Source organism: Nerophis ophidion, linkage group LG05 (assembly GCF_033978795.1).
Source record: "Nerophis ophidion isolate RoL-2023_Sa linkage group LG05, RoL_Noph_v1.0, whole genome shotgun sequence".
Lineage (NCBI taxonomy): Eukaryota > Metazoa > Chordata > Actinopteri > Syngnathiformes > Syngnathidae > Nerophis > Nerophis ophidion.
Window position 1 is genome coordinate 61,573,029 of NC_084615.1, and position 21,868 is coordinate 61,594,896.

The window sequence follows — 21,868 nt, forward strand, 5'->3', positions numbered from 1 at the left end:
AAAGTTGTAATTTAGTAAACTAAAAAAGCCGTGTTGGCATGTGTTGCAATGTTAATATTTTATCATTGATGTATAAACTATCAGACTGCGTGGTGGGTAGTAGTGGGTTTCAGTAGGCCTTTTAGGTACGTGCGTTTGAAGTTATACTTTCGCATTTCGAAAGATCAGAATGTAGTTCGGCGCCAAAAGCTTTATTTTGAAGTGCGCACCCGGAAGTAGCTAGAGCGAGGCCTTTGTAGCTACTAGCTTCACGGCGGCAGAGTGAGAAAAAGCACACAATCACTTGTGAAGGACGGGGGAGAAATTCAGTCGCCGCTCGCCACACTTTCCCCCTCTTTTTTACCTCTTGGCGCCGTAAGATAATAGTTGTAAGGTAAGACTTTTGTGTCGTGCTCTGGACGAAAGCCTCCGGGTTTTGTGGCCTGCGGTGGCTTGAGGGCCGTTGTGCTCGGCGCTGAAGCCGCTCGCTGCTCCCTCTGGTTGGGGCAACATCACGGATGGCGCTCTTTGCAAACACCCGCGCCTGCCAGCTCCATAGTCCGCATTTAAAGGGAAATATTCTGCCTTTTCTGCTTAGGACTCACACACAACCACAAACAAGTCGCACATTGTACACCAGTGGCCTTAATATTTTCCCACACTCAAAGCGGCCCAAGGAACATCGGAAGGTGTTGAAATGCTGAAAACGAGAGCAGTTTGTAGGTAGTTTGTTGCAGAAGGAGACACACACCCCCTTTCATTCAAAACTTTGTCAAGAAACATGGGGCAGTTTCCTCTTTTCACTTACAAGTGCACACGTTCGTCGTTGTCGCCATCTCTTATACATTTTGGATGTGGGGAGCATTTTAGGAGGATACGTAATAATAAATCATATTGAAGTTATTTACAGGAGGGGATTATTGTGTGTTTTCACACCGCCGCAGTGAGGCAATGGTGGCTCTGCGATCATGGCAGGAGTGGTTCGTCCAAGACCTCGCAGCACATTTTGGGATTTATTATCAAAAGAAAACAAAACATCCACTGTCATTCGAATGTTAATATTAATCTTGTAAATGTCCATTTGTGCTGCAACATTTATGGCCAACATTTTTTTAAACGACACACTGAACAAAACTGCACACATTTCTAAGAGGTGCATCTGAGTAATGCTTTTCAAACAAATGCATCCTTTTACGCGTAATGCTAACAGTTTTTGCAAAATAATTCAAAATATATTTAAGTAAGCAAATGTTCACCAATTTTGAAGAATCTTATTTTTGCAGGTAGAATGGATACTAAATGAGTCAAATGTATTATGCTATTAGTTTATTTCAAACATGCATACATTCACAATGTGGTGCTTCACACATTTCCAGTTTCTCATTACAACATGTCTGAAAAGGTGTGGGAAGAAGCAGAGCTCATTTAATCTTACTCCTTTGCTGTTTCATAGCAATTTGGTACAACACGTTTGTTTGTTTGTTCACTTCCTCTGCTTAAGCTGTAACAGATAATTGAACTATAAAGTTTGAATTAACAGTTGTCTATAAGTTTGGCTTCACATTATGAGATGAATAAGTATTTTTACTAATGAAGACTTATGGTACAAATGTTGATAGATATTGTTTGTTATAGATATTGAGGCATTCTCTCTCAGCATAACGAAACACATTGGATCCTTTTAGTATTGCTTTCACCCAGGCGCCTGCTTTTTAGATGTGGTTAAATTGATCTTGACTTAACCGTGAATGTTCTTATCTACCTTTTTAATGACTGCTGATGTTGTGTTCACAGGCGTTTGCTGTTGTTTATTATTTTGGGAAAACTCACATTCATCCTTCATTGTCTACAAATGCATCAGCAGCAGTACTGTTGTAAAAATCACAGTTGGCAGTAGTGGTTCGTCCAAGACATCGCAGAACATTTTGTGATTTATAAACAAAAGAAAACAAAACATCCACTGTCATTCGAATGTTAATATTAATCTTGAAATTGCCCATTTGTGCTGCAACATTTATGGCCAACATTTTTTTTGAACCACACACTGAACAAAATGCACACATTTCTAAGAGGCACATCTGAGGCATGTTTTTCAAACAAATGCATCCTTCACACGTAATGCTGATGTTGTGTTCACAGGCGTTTGCTGTTGTTTATTATCTTGGGAAAACTCACATTCATCCTTCGTTGTCTACAAATGCATCAGCAGCAGGGCTGTTGTAAAAATCACAGTCGCAATTTCATTTGTAAATCAAAACCATTTTCTGTATTTTACGTAGCGAGCTGCATCGGAAGTAAACACTTGAAATTTACTCTGGGAATCATTTGCATCATAGCCAACACATGCTTCCTCCTCACCCTACCCATCCACACTCAAACGTCTTTGCCGGTCAGGCTGAGTTGGTTTTACTGCCCTGGTTTTACTCACTGATGGCTGACGTCACTGGCGAGGCATTGCTATCATTCATCAGCTTGCAGGTGGAGAAATCGCATTTATTACTTTTCTTTTGACTTTTCTCTATTACAAGCATTAATGTACTGTCCTGTGACCGAATGTGTCATGTTTTTGACTGGGATTATTATTATTTGATCATTGTATTAAAACAAAAAACTGTCTTTTTGGGACCTTCCATGAGCGCATTGGATATTTGTTTAAAGCAGAACAATGAGAAGCACAATCTCAATTCTTAGCAAGAAAATCATGATGGCCTTTTTGCGGAATCTTGCAGCTTTAATTTGCAGAATAGATGATTCAGCATTTATGATCCGGGTTTTAACTAGCTATGTCTTAAACCATGTGTAGGATGCTACTGTCTTGTTTTTTCCGTCTTTCATTGCTTGTTTATTGGAGTTTTGTGTGCACAGAGTTTCTTATGGCGTATTTCCCCATGTATTAGCAGATTGTGCCATGGTTTTTGATAAATCACTAAATTGGCCCTAGTGTGTGAATGTTGTGTGTCTATCTATGTTGGCCCTGCGATGAAGTGGCGACTTGTCCAGAGTGTACCCCGGCCTTCTGCCCGATTCTAGCTGAGATTGGCACCAGCGCCCCCCGCGACCCCAAAATGGAATAAGCGGTAGAAAATGGATGGATGGAAAACTAAACAAAACAGTATTTTTATTAGTATTATTATTTGACACCTGTCTTGTTTTGCTTTGAAGAGACTTCATTGGTCTTCTTTATGATGTTCTTCATGAGAGGTCCCAGAAGGACCGTTGATAAAGGGGACTTATTTTGCAGAAAGACCATTGCATTCTCACCGACGTCCCACTGGGTATGAGTTTTCCTTGCCCTTATGTGGGCCTACCGAGGATGTCGTAGTGGTTTGTGTTGTGGTTTGTGCAGCCCTTTGAGACACTAGTGATTTAGGGCTATATAAGTAAACATTGATTGATTGATTGATACTTACTCACTCCACAATACATTCACGCATGTAACCGTGACAACAATGGTCAGCACACCTTGCTGGCCGGGGTCGCTGATTCAATTCGCCCTTCCCAGTGAGACTCGCTGGGGTCAGGCACAGTGAGGAAGAGTCAGCAGCATGTAGTTGTGATTGAACTATACTGAAAAAAAAAAAAAAAAGTTTGGATATTTAGAAATAAGATCAGATGTTAGTGGATGCAAGTGTATGAATCACTCACAGTCTGGTCTTAAAGCAATTTCAATCAAGAAAAGCAATCGTCTTTGAGCGCCATCACATCCTTACACTTATTTTCTCTTTCATTTTTACATTAGAAGGGGGCCAACGCTTAAAAGCCCCGGGCCATGTCTGGACAGAGGAAAGGTGCTGCAGCTCGTCTGCCAAAATGTGCCTTCTGCCGAACCAGCCGGGAAAAAGAGTGCGGGAAGCTACTGGTGTCCGACAGCCAGAAGGTGGCAGCCCACCATAAGTGCATGGTAAGCACAACAGAACAAGAGGACAACTCATTGCTTTTTAAAAATGACATTAGCTGTCACTTGTAAACTTTGCTGCATAGTTTTGTCCGGAGGAAATTTAAAATAAATTATCATGATTTTTTTTGCTTTTTGAAAGTACTTATTTTCTACCAATTATGGAAAATAATTTATGGATGTTAACAAACACTGAACTTACAGCCACATTTCAGCTGCAAAATATAATTGCGTTTGACATTATCACACCTACTGCATGAGGTGGGGACTTGTCCAGGGTGTACACCGCCTTCCGCCTGATTGTAGGTGAGATAGGCACCAGTGCCCCCTGTGACTCCAAAGGAAATAAGTGGTAGGAAATGGATGGATGGATGGATGGTTTATTACACCTAATGGGCAGAGAAATAAAAACAAAAAACTACAATACTAACAAAATGATTCTTCAAAAGTGATGAGACCAATTTTATAGCTATAAGTTTATGGAAGGTAGTCATTTAGGGAAATTAATCAATCAATCCCTCTGTATGCAATGGATGCTGAGTAGATACGGTTAATAATGTGGAGTCCAGTCCCTACTGGGGCCACCAGGGGATCCTCTTGCATGTTCCACAAACAAGCATACATAAATAACTCAAATGCGTAAAGGGATAAAGTGTATGCATATACAGCATATTATTTATACCACTTTAAAGCTGTTAAGTGACCAAGAACACAAACTGTGATTTTTTTAATCTAGCTGCTGTCACACGTACTGTACTACTACTACTACTACTACTACAATAATGATGAAGCATTTCTTCACCTCGCCCTCCCGAACAATTTACTTGTTCTTTAAATATATTAGTCTGCATTTCTTAACTTATAAATCATACTCTTTCTTCTGCTTTTGATATGTGCTTGAGGAGTTGCATGGCCTTGCTGTCTATGAAATGCCCATTTTGACCCATTCACCTATTTATACTATTACTTGGGGCTTTTATTGTGAAAACTGGCATAGGATGCTCGCTGAACAAACTAAAAAGCATTGACAAGCAGGTAGTCTAAATACAAAATAATAGGCTGCCATGTCAAAACAAAATACTGGATGTGCTAACTCTTTACTTAGTCTGTATTGTTTCATCTTGCATTTGTCACAAGTAGAATGTTTGGTGTTGTTTTAGATTAGATAGTTTTACAATATTTATGGCCCTTCCCTAAAACAAATGATCTTGGAAGACCTATTTGCACCTCCAGATTCATGACTTTTTTAAAATGAAATTGCATGTCTTTAAAACAAAAATTATTCAAATCAGAATCTCTTCTTGCCTTTATCATTGAGGTCTAAACAGGTCAATTGTTAGGGGGGGGGGGGTTAGTTACTAGTTATCTTTTCATTTCTGAGTGCTGTTTGTACTTGATTCTGAAGAGAGCTCTGAATTAAAATACATTTTAAACCTTATCTATGATAAAGGTTGGAAAATACTACCTTTTTGTTCAGCGTTTACATGTAATATATCTTAAAATTATGTTATCTTTATTATGGCCTGTCATTAAAAAAGGTATTTGTGGTGGTAACTTATTTATTTCATGAAATACATTACCATTTTTTATGTATTGATGCAAACACATCTTGACAAGCAACACCCTTGTATTGAGGTAATTTCACATTGTATTCAATGCTCTTTGAACGCACTATTATTGTGTGCTGGAGTGGGAATTACCCATAACCTTCTTTGATGGTGACACTTTACCATTTTTTCACCTTGTTTCCCAAATACCGATGCTCTGAGTGTCAATTCTTGAAGGTGAGATTTCATTATGTCATTGCATCTTTGTTGCGTGCTAGTGCACATATTTAAGTTAACTGCCTGTAGCCCTGTGATGATCACATCATTATCCGCAACCTATTTGGCGTTCTGGACTAAGATCGTTTCACCTTCTCAATCCATCCCAAGATTCCCCGGAATGTGGAGTATGTTTAAGCTTGATTGGAATATTTCATTTCATTTGGAGCTGTCTATAAACATACAGCATGTTAATTATACATATTGTGTCTCGTTTTTCTGTCTGAGTACAACACAGTAAAATTGAGCATATTTAAGATATAGTTTCAAATGGTGAGTACTCATTATTATGTTAAATTGTGATCTAATTTATACGAAAAAAATCAGGTGTTAATCTTGCTTATATTTAAGCTCTTTCAGTTTTGATTAATAATAGGGATGTGAATCTTACTACAACTCATGATTTAATATGATTCCTGTTCTTGGCGTGACTGTTCAGAATCAATTCTTGAGTCAAACCAATTCTCATAAAGTATATTATTTGGTATATGAATTATAATAAACCTTTCAAAACAAGGTATACATTATAAAAATTATATTTAAAAATTGATTTGTGAAAATTATGTATTGATTCGGAAGTGTGATGTAAATCTATTTTTGCTGGTACCCAACAAACAATTTTCATTTTATTTTGTGTATGTGTTTTGTATCGTGCAGCTTTTCTCTTCGGCCCTGGTCTCGTCACACTCGGAGAGCGAAAACATTGGCGGGTTCTGCATTGAGGATGTAAAGAAGGAGATAAAAAGGGGAAACAAACTGGTGAGTCTTTTTCAACATTGCAGTAGCAAAAGATTGTGGGTTCTGCTCACATTTGTAATTTCTCATTATACTTTTTTGTGCTTGTATTGTTAAACATTTTCAGAGGACCAAATAATTGATCTAAAAATTGCATGACATTGTCTGTAAAACATTTTCCACAAACGTATTCTATTCCTCTTCTTAGCTGACGTCCTTAATGTAAATTACTAGTATGTACACTTTTCTGTCTAAACATAAGCCATACATTCAGAATCTAGAACTTGCATACCATCCTGTGTTCGCCTAAGTCAACGGTGTCCAAACATTTCCACAGAGGACCAAATTCTGAACATTCAAAGTAGGACTGGGCGATATGGCCTTTTTTTAATATCTTGATATTTTTAGGCCATATCGCGATATATGATATATTAGGGCTGGGCGATAGATATATCGATATAAACGATAAAGGTTTGTCTCTGTGCGATATAGAAAATGACTATATTGTAATATTCGATTATATGTTTTCACATAGTTTCTTTTAGCTGCGGGCATTACATTACTGGTTGTTTCTCACTCCTTCTCCTCTCCTTCTCACAGAGAGGTAAAACAAGCCCGCCTTCTTACATACGTCACATTCTTTCGCGCGTCTAGCGTCATACGCTCTCGCCGAGCAGAGAGGTAGCAGCATGGCTAACGTTAGCTGAGGCGGGTCGAGCGGAGCGGAGCGCAGCTTGTGACAATACAAGAGAGAGAATGTGCGAAACTGATCACAAATGGAGGAACAACAATAAATGCCCAGAACAAAGAGCAGGGGATCCATCATCTGGCGGTGGTTTGGCTTCAAGTGGGAAGATATTCAGCAGACAACAGCAATATGCAAAGTATGCAGCAGAAGTGTTACTACAAAAGGGTAGCAACACTATTAATTTGTTCTTTCATTTAGAAAGTCACCCGTGAGAGAATGAAGAGTATTTAATGAATACACTTTTGGTCAGTTGACTTAGTTGTGATTTCCCTCTCTGCATGAAAGTTTAAAAGTAGCATATATGAATGCAGTATGAAGAAGAATGTTTTAATGTAGACACATAGCATCATCATACTGCTGTGATTATATGCATCAAGTGTTCATTCAAGGCCAAGGCAAAATATCGTAATATGTATCGTATATCGCAATATGGCATAAAAATATTGCAATATTAATAAAAGCCAATATCGCCCAGCCCTATGATATTTATTACGATATTTTGCCCTGGCCTTGAATGAACACTTGATGCATATAATCACAGCAGTATGATGATTCTATGTGTCTACATTAAAACATTAAACTTTCATGCAGAGAGGGAAATCACAACTAAGTCAATTGACCAAAAGTGTATTTATTAATGTTACTTAGCAATGGCACAAACATAAATGTCATTTCCCAAACAGAAAGTGCAAGATTGTCGGATACATTTTAAGTGTCAAATAAAAATGAGCTGCATAATAGGAAATCATATAGTATTCGTCCTCCACTATGTGGTAGGTTACTACGGATTTTATGAAATTGTCTTCGTTCTGTAAGCGAGTGACTTTTCAAATGATGCTACATATTAGGAGTAATGCTACTTTTTATAGCAACGCTTTTGCCCCACACTTGACAAATTACGGTTGTCTGTTCGACATTTTCCCACTTGAAACCGAACCACCGCCAGACGATGGACCCCCTGCTGTTTTTATCGGGAATTAAGTCTTCCTTCATTTGTTACCAGATCCGCACCTTCTTTCTCTCGTATTAACACTCGTACGGTTACGTTTGCATCACAGCTAACGTTACTCAGTCTGCTACCTCTCTGCTGAGCGAGGGCGTATATGTATGTGACGTATGACGTGACAGTATGTGACGTGTGTAAGTTTGTGTGCCTGCTTGTCTGTGAAAAGGAGAAACAGGAAAGAGTGAGAAGAGCCTGTAGTGTATTGTCCGCAACTAAAAGCAACTGCGTGACAAAGTATACTCAAATATTACGATGTAGTAATTTTCTATATCGCACAGAGACAAACCCGCAAAATATCGTGTATATCGATATATCGCCCAGCCCTAATACAAAGGATACAAGAAACCATTTTAATATTTTTCATATTGTGAAAAAGGTTAAAACAGTCCATCCATCAATATCCTACCGCTTGTCCCTTTCGGGTTATCCAGGGTATAATGCATTAAATATATGTAAAGAAAAAAACATCTAAAGCCTTGCAGTGTTTTGTTTTTTGAGTGCGTGTGCGAAACAGAGAGTATAGACTGACAAGAGGGTTTTATTTATTCTGCTAGGCACCTTGAAAAGTGTATGACAGATATTCATCTAACTTAGGAAATGTTTGAAATGGGGTCAGGAACAAGTTATTAGATTTATAATGTTTTTTTTTTTTAGATCCCCGTCTGTATTCAGGACTGTTTAACAATCGAGCCTAGCAGAGGTCTGGGTTCCGAGAGTGCTTTTGTAATTTGTAATTTCCCATCCGACCATTTTCTAGCGCTTATCCCTTTCGGGGTGGCGGGGGGTGCTGGAGCCTATCTCAGCTGCAATCAGGCGGAATCTATCAACCGGAAATAAAATTTCGACTGCCACAGATAGATTTGCAGCTCCCTGTTTTTACTCACTCATGAACACATAATCTGACTTTCTTGGATGTTCCTTGTCATAAAAACTCTGTTCAGTAGATGGCATTGTCACTGTGATTTTTAACACGCACAGTCTTTGACATACCACGTTTCTAGATTACCTTCTGTTTAAAAAAAAAAAGAAAAACAGCTGGCAAGAGAGTATCTTTTTTAGGGGACTTTAGGAGATTGTAACATACAAGCATGTATGCCATTTTCCCAACCAGCAACGCGTCACCCACATCTAAAACACTTAAGTCACAGACAGCTGTGTCTTTTATTTTGTATTTCTAAATTCACAGGGCTTTCACGGGTCATGAAAAAACAATAAAAGTCATTAAAATGATTTTGCGAAAATTAAGCCCCTTCAGGGAAACTGCACTTTTTTTGGAGTTTTGCCTATTGTTCACAATCATTATGAGAGACAAGAACACACGTCTTTTTTTTTTTCTTCACGATTATAAAGATGATAAAAGTCACTGTTGTAGCCTTCAAAGCCCTCTATAACAATTTCAAACCCTTTAGCCACATTTTATATACACAGTGCAAGTCTGGCTCCCAGTTACTTTTCGAGTTCATTTAACAATTGTACTTATTATTTCTAAATGCCAGCACCAAGAAGCCTGCCCTATCTTATTGAGCTGTTGCAGCCTTATTTTCCCAGCAGGACCCTTAGGTCTTCAGGCCAGCTCCTCATGGCTGTCCCTAAAACCAGACTCAAAATCAGAGGAGATAGAGCCTTCTCAGTGGCAGGGCCCAGACTGTAGAACAGCTTTGCACTATCCATTACATCCTCCCCGTCTCTGAGCCAATTTAAATCCAGGTTAAAACATTTTTTACTCCTTGGCGTTCAAATGCAGTTAGGCAGGATATTTTGGTTGTTTTAGTTCTTGTTTTATAAATGTTTTATTTATTACATTTTATTATTTTAGGTGATATATATTTTGCACATATTTTGGTATATTTTACTATTGTATTTTATTCATCTTTCTGTGTTAAAATGTAAATGTGATATTGCGTGCACTTTAATTTTTTTTTTTTGTCTTTCAAATTGTTTGTCTGTACAGCACTTTGGCCACCTGGGGTTGTGTTTAAGTGTGCTATATAAATTAATAAACTGATCTGAACTATATATAATGTAATAACAGACACGTTCAATACAATATGTAATATGTTCAATATTTACTGTATTTTGATCAATTTAATCATTTACGGAACTGATTTTTTTCTGCTCATTGATTTCTGTTTCCATAGCAGCGCACGTTTGACTTTTGACAACATTTGTGTTCCTACTTCCGTAATCAAACACAAGTGTATTTTATAATCATGACAGACTTGGTAATAGACAACAGAGATGACTATTTTTGGGAAAATTAGGATTTACAACCTTATACTTTTGAAGTTGAATATACTGCTGCTTATAGAAGCAAGCACAAAGGAAGAGTGAGACATTGGAGCAGATGGAAGCCAGGAGAGGGGGATGAAAGCGATTTTGACGCTATGAATATGGAACTGGGAGCCAAGCTAATTCGACGAAAATGGATTGCTTACCCAAAATCAACAGGAAATGTCCACAGCCAGCTGGACAAGACAAATATTCATCTTAATCAGGACATTAAAACTAGATGTTTTTCAAACTGAAATAAATTAAAGTTTTTCAGCTAATCATAACTTTCCAAGATATTGGACAATACAAATGGTACTCAGCCCACCAATCTCTTATACAGTTGCCTTTTTTAACCTTGAATGCAAGTAAATGTTCTACTCTATCGGAAAATATATGTATTGTGGTAAAAAAACAAACATTTATGTAGTCTGAAATTAGTGCATTCTGGGTGATGTCATTTTGACCTATTGCATTAAGATTAAAAATTGGCAGCCACCTTTGTATTTCAATAAATAGTCTCCTTGAGGGCTCATTTGCAATATGTTAATGTTAGTTTATTGAAAAATTATAACTTATTTATTTGTGCTTGTGTATTTTACTTTTTGTGAAGCCTCACATTGAAGTAATTTTGTAAAGGCAAGAATCCATCTGTGACATGTGTAATGGTACAACATGTAACATTGGGTGATTTTATGGCCCTAAGCACAAAATGACATAATAAGGACCACGTCATCTTTATCTCCCCTAAAAGAACTCTGGGTAATCAAATCAACGGTTGGACACCACCATGACAGCTAGGACATTTGCCAGAATGGGTAAAACATCTGCCTTTCACCCAGATAATGTTGGTTCAAATCACGGAGGGACCAAATATTTAAAAAATAATTTTACATCTTTAAGTCATATAGTTTAATTCCAACTATTACGACAAACATTTATCATTTCTATAGTCATAGTACATTTCAGTATAATTTCCGATTTTCAACATTGAGATAACGTCTACTTTTCAAGTATTTCTATATTCAAACAATTTTACAATTAATAACGTGACAGTCCAGTTCATAGTAATACCAGCAGTTGATTCCCTTGTATGTAGACAGTTTAACCGCGCAGAGCATCACTTAATGTTGTATAGAGCAATGGGCCATCCCGGGTCCCGACCTCGAACAGCTTGCGCGTCGTCCGTGGAAACTAATCTGTGGCCACCTGATAACCTCTCCCTGCAAGAGAGGGGGGCAGAGCAGAAAAGAGAGATGGCAGGTCAACTGGTGTAAAAAGGGGCCTATCCACGCCTAGGATGTATAAAATAGTTTTAAGATGGGACTTAAATGCTTCTTTGGGGCTCTGGGAATCACTAATAAGCCGGAGTTCTTAGAACGCAGATTTTTGGCAGGGAGATAGGGTATAATACAATCAGCAAGATAAGATGGAGCTAGATCGTTTAGTATTTTATACGTAAGTAGTAAAATCTTAAAGTCGCACAGGAAGCCAGTGCCGGTGAGCCAGTATAGGCCTAATATCAAACTTTCTTGTCCTTGTCAAAAGTCTAGCAGCCACAGCCAACTGTAATGTTTTAATGCTAGACATAGGGAGATCCAAAAATAATATGTTACAATAATCGAGATGAGACATAACGAACGCATGAATAATGATCTTAGAGTCGGTGGTGTACAAAATGGGACATGTTAGCGATATTATGTAGATGAAAGAAGGCTGTTTTAGTAACATGTCTTTTTCGCATGGTGCACCTTAAATAATTTCGATCACATCTACAAATTGATATGGTGGGGACCTTGAGATTATTTGCTTGGTGCTGTGATAGATTTAATGTTTCATAATTTGCCACCTCAGTAGAATGCATGTCTACCCATGGCGTTTAAAAGGGTTATTTTACGGGATGTAACGGTATCAAATCTCACAGTACAATATCACGGTATTAAGTCCACGCCACGGTACGATAATATTGTATTATGTCCAAAATAATAAGGCTTAAAATGTTAGTGAGTAAAATGAAGTGGCAGGAATGTTAAGGATAAATACTCTTAATGTCATTGAAGACAAAATTTATGCTAAAATGTTCTAATTACTACAGACATACATTTTTAAGTACAAAGAATTGTCCCGGGACTGCCACTGTTTCAAACAAAGTTAAAAAAAAAAACAACTTACTTTTTATGTTTTTAAAGTGACAAATGTAAACATCCGGTGTCAAACTTTTAACTTTTACTTTCTAAAAAGCAGTGTCCTCCACAGACATGTTTATATCAGTCTGGAAAATGCTGTTTCTCAGAAAAGTAAACTAAGAATTAAACTTTTTTTGTACCCTGGCCTTTTGCCCAAGTGCAGCTGGATAGGCTCATTGTTATGAATAAAATCAATAAATCAAATTTTATCACATTTGTGCTTGATTTAGTTAATGTAAACTTGTTAAACTATTCAACATTATCATCTGTCAAATGCTTAAAATGTTGTCTATACAGGCAATTAAGCTATTGACTTTATATAATAACTATCTGAAGTATTTTTTTCCCCTCAAAACTTCACAGTGCGCCTTATAACCCGGTGCGCCTAATTTAGGGAATAATTCTGGTTTTGCTTATTGATCTCGAAGCAATTTTATTTGGTACATGGTTTAATAGGTTTGGCCAGTAGATAGCAGTCAAACATAAGAGATACATGTAGACTGCATTATGATGACAGTATGATTCAAGTAAACAACATTTTGTATGTTCCATTGAAAATATAGAACATTACAAAATTTTATCAAAATATTTTAGTACGACTTTAGTAAGCTAGGAAGCCGCACCGCTTGACGGATTGTCAGCGCCTTAAACATACGAGTATTAATATGGTGTGTGTGTATAAGGTAAGACATACATATCTGGCATTTTGTTTTGCAATATTATGAAACAGCAACTTTTCTTACCTTCTCGTACCTGATGTGTACACCTAAGTACTTAAGCTGTTTGTAGACCTTTTAAATGGAAGATAAGTATTGGGAATCTCAAAAGCAAAGTCATTCACACTCATAGCAAAGTTCAATTTGTAACCAGAAAAAGTTCCAAAAGTGTTCAGCAGATCAACTATCTTAGGAATTGTAGATATTGGATCCGAAATTAACAGTAACAAATCGTCTGCATATAGGGAAAGTGTATGTTCCAAACCGCATCTACTGATTCCTTTGCTAAAACTAGCTGATTTAAGTGCAATAGGTAGAGTTTAAATTGCCATAGCGAACAACGGGCTTAGAGAACACCCTTGACGGGTTCCCCTATTCAGGGAAAAATATTGGGATTACATCCAATTAGTGCTTATGGACACTTTAGGATTAAAATATAATAGTGCTATCCAAGATATGTAATTAGACACAATGCAAAACCTTTTTAAGAATTTTAACAAATAACTCCACTCCACCCTGTCAAGCCACATCCATTGATACCACCAGTTCTGCTGTCTAAACCAGATGATGGGGAAAAATAATATCAAGGAGGCGTCGTATGTTGGAATAAGAGTGTAGGTTTTTCAGAGTCCCTGTTTGGTCTGGTGAAATGATTCTTGGCATAATCGTTTCAAATCGCAAATATTTTGCTAGAATATTATAATCAACATTTAAAAGAGAAATGGGGCGATATGAACTGCATTCAAATTTTACTTTACCCGGTTTTAGAAGAAATAGCTTCTGCAGTCAACTTTCTTACAATCCGTGTTCTTAGACTAACAGTATGACCCAGCGGCCTGCGAAGCTGTGGAGCCAACTCTAGTTGCATTTGAGGGGATGCAGGCGACCCACAGCAGTTGCAAACATGATTTTAACAAAAGCCTGACGACTAAACTAAAAGTTAAATCGTGACACTTACATTTTATTTTTAAAAATGTTGTGCGGTAGTGTATATCTAGGGTTGAAACATAACATTTACACAGATGCCTCGTAGGTCACAACTTTCCTATGTATTTTACACAATATAGCCCGCCCTCTTACGGCTTCTCGTACGTAATGATGTAATCACGTACAAACGTAACACAAAACTGCGCATTGGTTTTAGGTGTTGTTAGCTAATAATTTGTATGTAACACATCCACACACATTGGCTTTAGGTGTTGTTAGCTAATAATAGCAATTTGGATAGGTAACGTTAGGTATCACTGAATGTATATTTTATCATTAAAACCATGACTGCAAATTGTTTGCTGTTTCTCTTGGGCTGCTTTTGTAAGTATGCTCCTGCTTCCTTTGCTTACATGTTGACGAGACCGGGTGAGTAATAGCCGTGAACACCAATCATTTTGTTTAAACCGGCAAAACATTTTTATTACATAAACTTTGTAATTGTGACAAATATTGACAATCGTCAAACATATGTTCCGTTAAACCACTAATGGTAGCAATTTTGGTGTGTTTTTTGCTTTGAAAAATGTTACTGTGAGGAAGTTGCAAACAGCAGCTTTTAAACTTTTATTGTCCTTTTATGCAATGTCTGCTTCATTCGCCGTAAATGAACAATGGCGATTGAAGAGTGACGGGAAGTATTAACAGAGCTGAATCTATTCATCCATCCATTTCCTACCACTTGTTCCTCTTGGGGTCGTGGGGGTGGCTGGAGCCTATCCCTGCTTCATTTGTGTGGAAGGCCGCGTACACCCTGGACAAGTTGCCACTTCATCGCAGTGCCAAAACAGACAACATTCATACTCACATAACCACACTAATCTAGTAATTATAACACTCATTTTAAAGGCCTACTGAAATGAGATTTTCTTATTTAAACAAGGATAGCAGGTCCATTCTATGTGTCATACTTGATCATTTCGCGATATTGCCATATTTTTGCTGAAAGGAGTTAGCAGAGAACATCGAGGATAAATTTTGCAACTTTTGGTCGCTAATAAAAAAAAAAGCCTTGCCTGTACCGGAAGTAGCAGACGATGTGCGCGTGACGTCACGGTTTGTGGAGCTCCTCACATCCTCACATTGTTTATAATCATAGCCACCAGCAGCGAGAGCGATTCGGACCGAGAAAGCGACGATTTCCCCATTAATTTGAGCGAGGATGAAAGATCCGTGGATGAGGATAGTGAGAGTGAAGGACTAGAAAAAAAAAAAGGCGGGGGCAGTGGGAGCGATTCAGATGTTATTAGACACATTTACTAGGATAATTCTGGAAAATCCCTTATCTGCTTATTGTGTTATTAGTGTTTTAGTGAGATTATATGGTACCTGAAAGTTGGAGGGTAGTGGTGACCGCCAGTGTCTCCGGTGGGAGGAGGTAAGAGAGTCCGCAGCTGCAGGAGAATGCAAGCTCTGATCATGTCTACGGTAAGAGCCGACTTATTACTACAATTTTCTCACCGAAACCTGTCGGTTGAGATGTGGTTGGGAATCATGTTCGCTTGACCGCTCTGTTCCATAGTAAAGCTTCACCTTCGGGAATGTAAACAAGGAAACACCGGCTGTGTTTGTGTTGGTAAAGGCAGCTGCAATACACCGCTTCCCACCTACATCTTTCTTCTTTGACTTCTCCATTTTTGATTAATCAAATTGCAAAATATTCAGCAACAGCGATGTCCAGAATACTGTGTAATTATGCGATTAAAGCACACGACTTTTAGCCGTGATCGGTGCTGGAAGAACATGTCCGCTACAACCGGTGACGTCACGGGCACGCGTTCAACGCGTCATCATTCCACGACGTTTTCAACTGGATACTTCGCGGGAAATTTTAAATTGCAATTTAGTAAACTAAACCGATCGTATTGGCATGTGTTGCAATGTTAAGATTTCATCATTGATAAACTATCAGACTGCGTGGTCGGTAGAAGTGGGTTTCAGTAGGCCTTTAATTGCAAATGTTCATACAAAATCAGAAGAAAAGCTGTCAGGAGGGATTGGAGTATTTGCGATCAGTGGCACCTTGATGCAGAAGCACCATCCAGGCTTTATTAGTGTAAAAAATAGAAAGTTTTAGTGGCGTTACAATTACTAGTTGTTTTTTTCAATTCATGAATAGCGAGGCTATGTTTTATTTATCTGTAATTGTTCATTCATGTCCTGTGTCATCATTATTGTTCTTATTTTGAAAGAAACTGAAACCGCTCCATGTCCCACAACAGATGTGCTCTTCCTGTCACCGGCCAGGGGCTACTATCGGCTGTGATGTGAATTCATGCCGAAGGACTTACCATTATTACTGCGCTGTAAAGGACAAAGCCCAGGTTAAAGAGAATCCATCACAAGGACTTTACTTGTAAGTGAGTTTGCCATTGGACTCTGGTTTTGTCGGATTTTGTCATACGTTTATGTTCGCTCCTAAATGTAGAGTTTACTGCCGCAAACATCGAGATGCTTCCAGAGATGACATTGAAGGCAAGTTTGCTCTCTTTACTTTGTGCCATAAATAATTATTTTAGAAACTATGTCAAATATGAGTAGAACATCTGTCTGGTGTTTCGTTTCAGATGAAGAGGAAGGTGTGGCCAATGACTCGGACTCTTCGCCTCCACAAAATAGGGGAAGAGGAAGATTTGAAAGGGGGAGAGCCAAGGTTCGCGGCCAATCAGAAGACGCCCGCTCCACCTCCTCCCAGGCTGCAGATGAGGAGACTTCCTCACATGTAGGAAAACTATCATTTGCTTGGTGGGTTGACTCTCCAAATCTAGGTCTGAGAGGTGTACTGTGTTTTTGCTAGCGGGAGAGGTCACCTCTTCGGGCCAGCCCAGGTGATAGCGGCCAGCGCTGTGGCTTTTGTCATGCTGGAGATGAGGAAAAGGAAATGAGGGGAGTGCTTCACACCGATAATTCCAAAAAAGTGGCTGCTCACTACAAGTGTATGGTAAGGGTGCGTGCGTGCGTGCGTGCAGTGTACCTGCATGTGAGGCTAACCTGTTTCTGCAACGTACTTTAGTATCATCAATCAATCAATCAATGTTTATTTATATAGCCCCAAATCACAAATGTCTCAAAGGACTGCACAAATCATTACGACTACAACATCCTCGGAAGAACCCACAAAATCATCTATGCGCTGTGTTCTTCATTACAGCTGTTTTCATCTGGAACAGTTCAGCTGACCACCACATCACGGGCCGAATTCGGGAACTTTGATGTGAAAACAGTAATCCAAGAGATTAAAAGGGGGAAAAGAATGGTTATAACCGTTTCTATATTAAATGTTATCCATTCATAATTGCCGTTAGATTTCAAACTAAAAATAATTATTTGCCTTACTTGTTGCTTTTGAAGAAATGCACGCTCTGCACTCAGCTCGGTGCAACCATTGGGTGTGAAATCAAAGCCTGTGTGAAGACCTACCACTACCACTGCGGTCTGCAGGACAAAGCCAAGTACATTGAAAACATGGCACGTGGAATCTACAAGTGAGCAACACTCTTACTGCGAAAAGTATTTCTCATTCAAACTTTTAATATTTCACGCGGGTAAACTAAGCCCCAACATGTTAATTATTATTGTGCCGTGTTGGTTACAAATCTTTTTTTATTTTAGGCTTTATTGTAAGAACCACAGTGGAAACGAGGAACGGGATGAGGAGGATGAAGAACGAGAGAATCGCAGTAGAGAAAAAGCAGCAACCGACCATGGAGGAACACTCTCACTGCAAGTGAATGGCAACTAAGTGTGAGTTATTAATGCAATTTATACTCTTCACATTGCTTACAACACTTTTACAGTAAAAACTAAGAGTGGTGTGTGTGTTTACACTTCAAAATGAAATTTTAATGTGTACACTGGCAAGTTAATACCTGTATTAAGCGAACGTCGCTAGTAATACAAGGCCCAGCATGCACCACAATAGTTGATGTATTATGGGCTATCTGTTCCCTGCTCCTTTGTACAGTACACTTGTTAGCGCTCATTTAACTCTAGATGAATGTTTATTAATAGTTTTTTTTGTTGTTTTAATAAAATACTCCACAAATTTCAAGGTTATATACAAGGTTAATGCAATTTAAGTACAATACCGAATGCAGCTGATAAGTTCCAGCACCCTCTGTGACCTCGAAAGGGAATGCGGTAGGAAATGGATGGATGGAATACAATACAAAATTCATACACCTGAAAATATATTTTCTGACTTCCAGTATGCAACAAATGGTACTGAGCAGCGGTTTGGCAGTTGGACTTCCCAAAGTTGTGAATGTGATCTTAGAAATACAAAACAAGTTTTGGAAATCTTTTGAGGTTGTCCTACCCAACTGTTAAGGAGATTTTGGTATTGCAAAAAATATATAAGCAAGCAAACACACCAAGCCTTTGATGTGGCACTTCCACATCATGTAGAACAAGAGTATGGCATTTTAACTTATACAGTGGGGAAAACAACCTCCTAATTTTGTATGTTTCTCCTACTTTCCAAAGATATGAACAGCCCAGAATTATAATGGCAGTTTTATTGTAACAGAGAGAGAGAGACAACGTAGAATAAGTAACATTAAGTAATGGTTATGAATGAATTTCTATTTTATTGAGCGAAATAAGTGTTTGCATTCTGACCCCCACAGACGAATTTTGTGCCCATGATGCACACAAATTACTTTGGTACCTTTTTAAGAAAATACTCTCTAAGGGGAACTGCACTGTTTTGGAATTTTGCCTATCTTCACAATCCTTATGTAAGACAAGCTCACATGTTTGCTTTTATGCATTAACTAGTAAATACAAATACCAGCAATATAATAATAGAGCCTATAGTCCAGTTTTGCTCACATTTTCATTGATTAAATAAATGTGATTGGAATTCATTTGTTTCTTATTATAAATGCACTGTTTCTAAAGTTACAAGTGATTAACGCTTATTTAATAAAATGAAAAGAAATTTGAAACTACATAATTTGAAAAAAATGAAGGTGCATCAAAAATCTATTTTTAATTGAATCGTAGCTACTGTATCAAATCGTGAGGTGCCCAAAGATTTCCTCCTCTATAATATGTAATTAACACATATTTTGCTCATTGTTATTATATGGGGGTACGTTCATTTCACAAACGCATTATGGCGCTGGCTTTTCACTTTAACGACATCACTGATTAGGGGATGTTATTTTCCTGTTTAGCAGAATGACTCATAATCTTCACAAAGAAAAAAGGTGGTTGGACACAAGCCTCTTTTTGTGTCTTTCTCGCCATTTTCGAGTTTAGGTTGGCTGTTTAGGTTGGCTGTCAAAGTTTACCTATTTGTCGGATTATGTCATCATCCTTCTACAATTTAATTGAGGCATGATTTATAATCTAGAATAAACTTTCTTGGGCTCCAAGGCGAGATAGCATCTTACCAGTCGATGATGTCAATATAGGAGCACAAGCTAGTTACCTGTCTAATTACGATGCCGCTATAAACAATTAGTCTGTGTTACTTATAATAAAACTATTACTAATACTTAGTTACCGTAATATTCAGGTCACAAAATATCAATAAAGTATTGTTAGCTGTGTTTGGATGGCTTTTAAGAGGTCTTTATGGGGCGTATTCGAGAATCTTCTAATAACACCACTGTAAGCAGATTTTTATTTTCGAGTTAAAATTGATTTAAAAAAATACATTCGTCCTTTTGTCTCTCATGATTTTGAATAGGCAAAATTCAAAGAAAAAAATGTGCACTTACCCTTTATGTGGATTTCAGACTCCTACCTTTTTAAGACCGAAATGCAGTTAAAGGATCGACCTACATGACTGATACAGACGACAAGACCGTTAAACATAAATTTGAAAAAGAAGTCCCTATTTAAAATCTGTTTTGTTTTGCAGGTGTGATTGGTGGCAAACAGCAGAGAGAGCTCTACATTTTTATACATGATATCAGCCTACTCTCAAAGTTGTGATTTATAATTTCCCATAAACTCTGCAAAACCTCGCCTTTCCAAATAAATGGACACACTGCATCGAAACCAGATGAGATTTTCATGCACTGGTGATACGGACCGAGCATGGACTCCTATGGGACTGAAAAAGCCAAAGGTTAACTTTTTCAAGAGATAGTTCTGGACACATCTTTACTGAGTGTGCTGCTGTCACCAATTAGTGCTGAATGGACTAATGTTTTAGTTGTCAATTCACAGATTACTACAACTAATGAAACAGTGCAGTTTTGTTGGTCTTATCTTAAAAAAAGATATCATGTTAGCCTTTCTTTACGGATATATAATACTTTGCTATTGTGTTATCATTGTCTGTCTTTTTGAATATGTGCATTTCAGACACAAGTCCCAAGTTTTCCTGGCATGCACTTGCATTTTTCCATGTGGATTTTTGTTTTTCTATTTAGCCGCGCTAAAGAGCACAGTCAAGCTCGACAGGTAAGTGGACTTGGTTTGATGTGATGTTACTTGTAATCTCTGCAAATGTATCCAATCTTTCTTTTATTTTGCAAAGTTTTGTATTTTACATGTTTGCTGAAAAGTGAGAGAAAATGTACTTGTCATAGAGCTGGTAAGTGAGAGGAATGTCACACCAGCCCAAAGTATCAGGATGTCACTGTCTATCTCTGTGAATTGACCTTACTTTTACATTCTTTGATCAGACTGAAGCTTCTTAAGCTCATCTGGAACATTCATTCTGCCTTTGTAGTGTTTTCAATAAATCAATTTGTGCGTTTCATTCATGGAAATGCACAGATATCTTTTTTCGTAAACAAGTCTTCAGTTTGACACTTAAATCTTCTGTAGATATAGGGGTAACACAATTGAGAAACACTGGGGTAAACTAATCAGTGTAAAAAAAAAAATCCAGGAAAATCCATCCATTTTCTACCCCTGGCTAGAGCCTATTCCTCCTGCATTCAGGCGACGTTCACACTCACATTCACAATTTAGTGTTCCCAATTAACCTATCCCTAGGTGCATTTCTTTGGAGGTGGGAGGAAACTGTAATACTTGGTGGGTCGGGGGGGGACCACAAAGTCATGCATTGAATACAAATTCTGCGGAAAAAAAAATCATTGAATAAAGAATTTTGTGTAAAAAAAAAATTAACTGTAAAATAATCAGCGTATCACAATTCAGTTAAAAAAATAGAATAAAAATGTAGGCACATGCACTAAGCCCTGTGCTAGTGTAAAAACATGCATTGATTCAGTGTTAAATTTTTTTGAAGTAAATTAACTGTGTAAAAAGTCAATATAACATGTACATGACAATTCAGTGTTAAAAAAAATGAAATAAATTAACTGTATAAAAAGTCAATATATCCATCCATCCCATCCATTTTCTGCCGCTTATTCCCGTTTGGGGTCGCGGGGGGCGCTGGCGCCTATCTCAGCTACAATTGGGCGGAAGGCGGGGTACACCCCGGACAAGTCGCCACCTCATCAATATATATATTTATATATATATATATATATACATATATATATATATATATATATATATATATATATGTCGGCCCTGCGATGAGGTGGCGACT

The 21,868-nt window shown here is 37.9% G+C and overlaps 1 protein-coding gene across 1 annotated transcript; it reads left to right on the forward strand.

Annotated features, from left to right (window-relative positions):
• Positions 1–205: 205 nt before the first annotated feature.
• phf6 (PHD finger protein 6) lies at positions 206–21,101 on the forward strand. Its single transcript, XM_061901691.1, has 11 exons — positions 206–373; positions 3,719–3,880; positions 6,355–6,456; positions 16,566–16,699; positions 16,772–16,818; positions 16,911–17,065; positions 17,141–17,284; positions 17,495–17,599; positions 17,695–17,828; positions 17,956–18,087; positions 20,216–21,101. Exons 2-10 carry the CDS (start codon positions 3,749–3,751, stop codon positions 18,083–18,085), a joined length of 1,083 nt encoding a protein of 360 aa, XP_061757675.1. The 5' UTR covers positions 206–373; positions 3,719–3,748; the 3' UTR covers positions 18,086–18,087; positions 20,216–21,101.
• The last annotated feature ends 767 nt before the right edge of the window (positions 21,102–21,868 follow it).

What these genes read in the sequence shown, in the direction of transcription:
- phf6 (XM_061901691.1), top strand. Translation starts at nt 3,749, where the DNA reads ATGTCTGGACAGAGGAAAGGTGCTGCAGCTCGTCTGCCAAAATGTGCC. An exon ending in TAAAAAGGGGAAACAAACTG is followed by an intron (nt 6,457 to 16,565) that starts GTGAGTCTTTTT and finishes GTCCCACAACAG; the next exon opens with ATGTGCTCTTCCTGTCACCG. An exon ending in ATGAGGAGACTTCCTCACAT is followed by an intron (nt 17,066 to 17,140) that starts GTAGGAAAACTA and finishes TGTTTTTGCTAG; the next exon opens with CGGGAGAGGTCACCTCTTCG.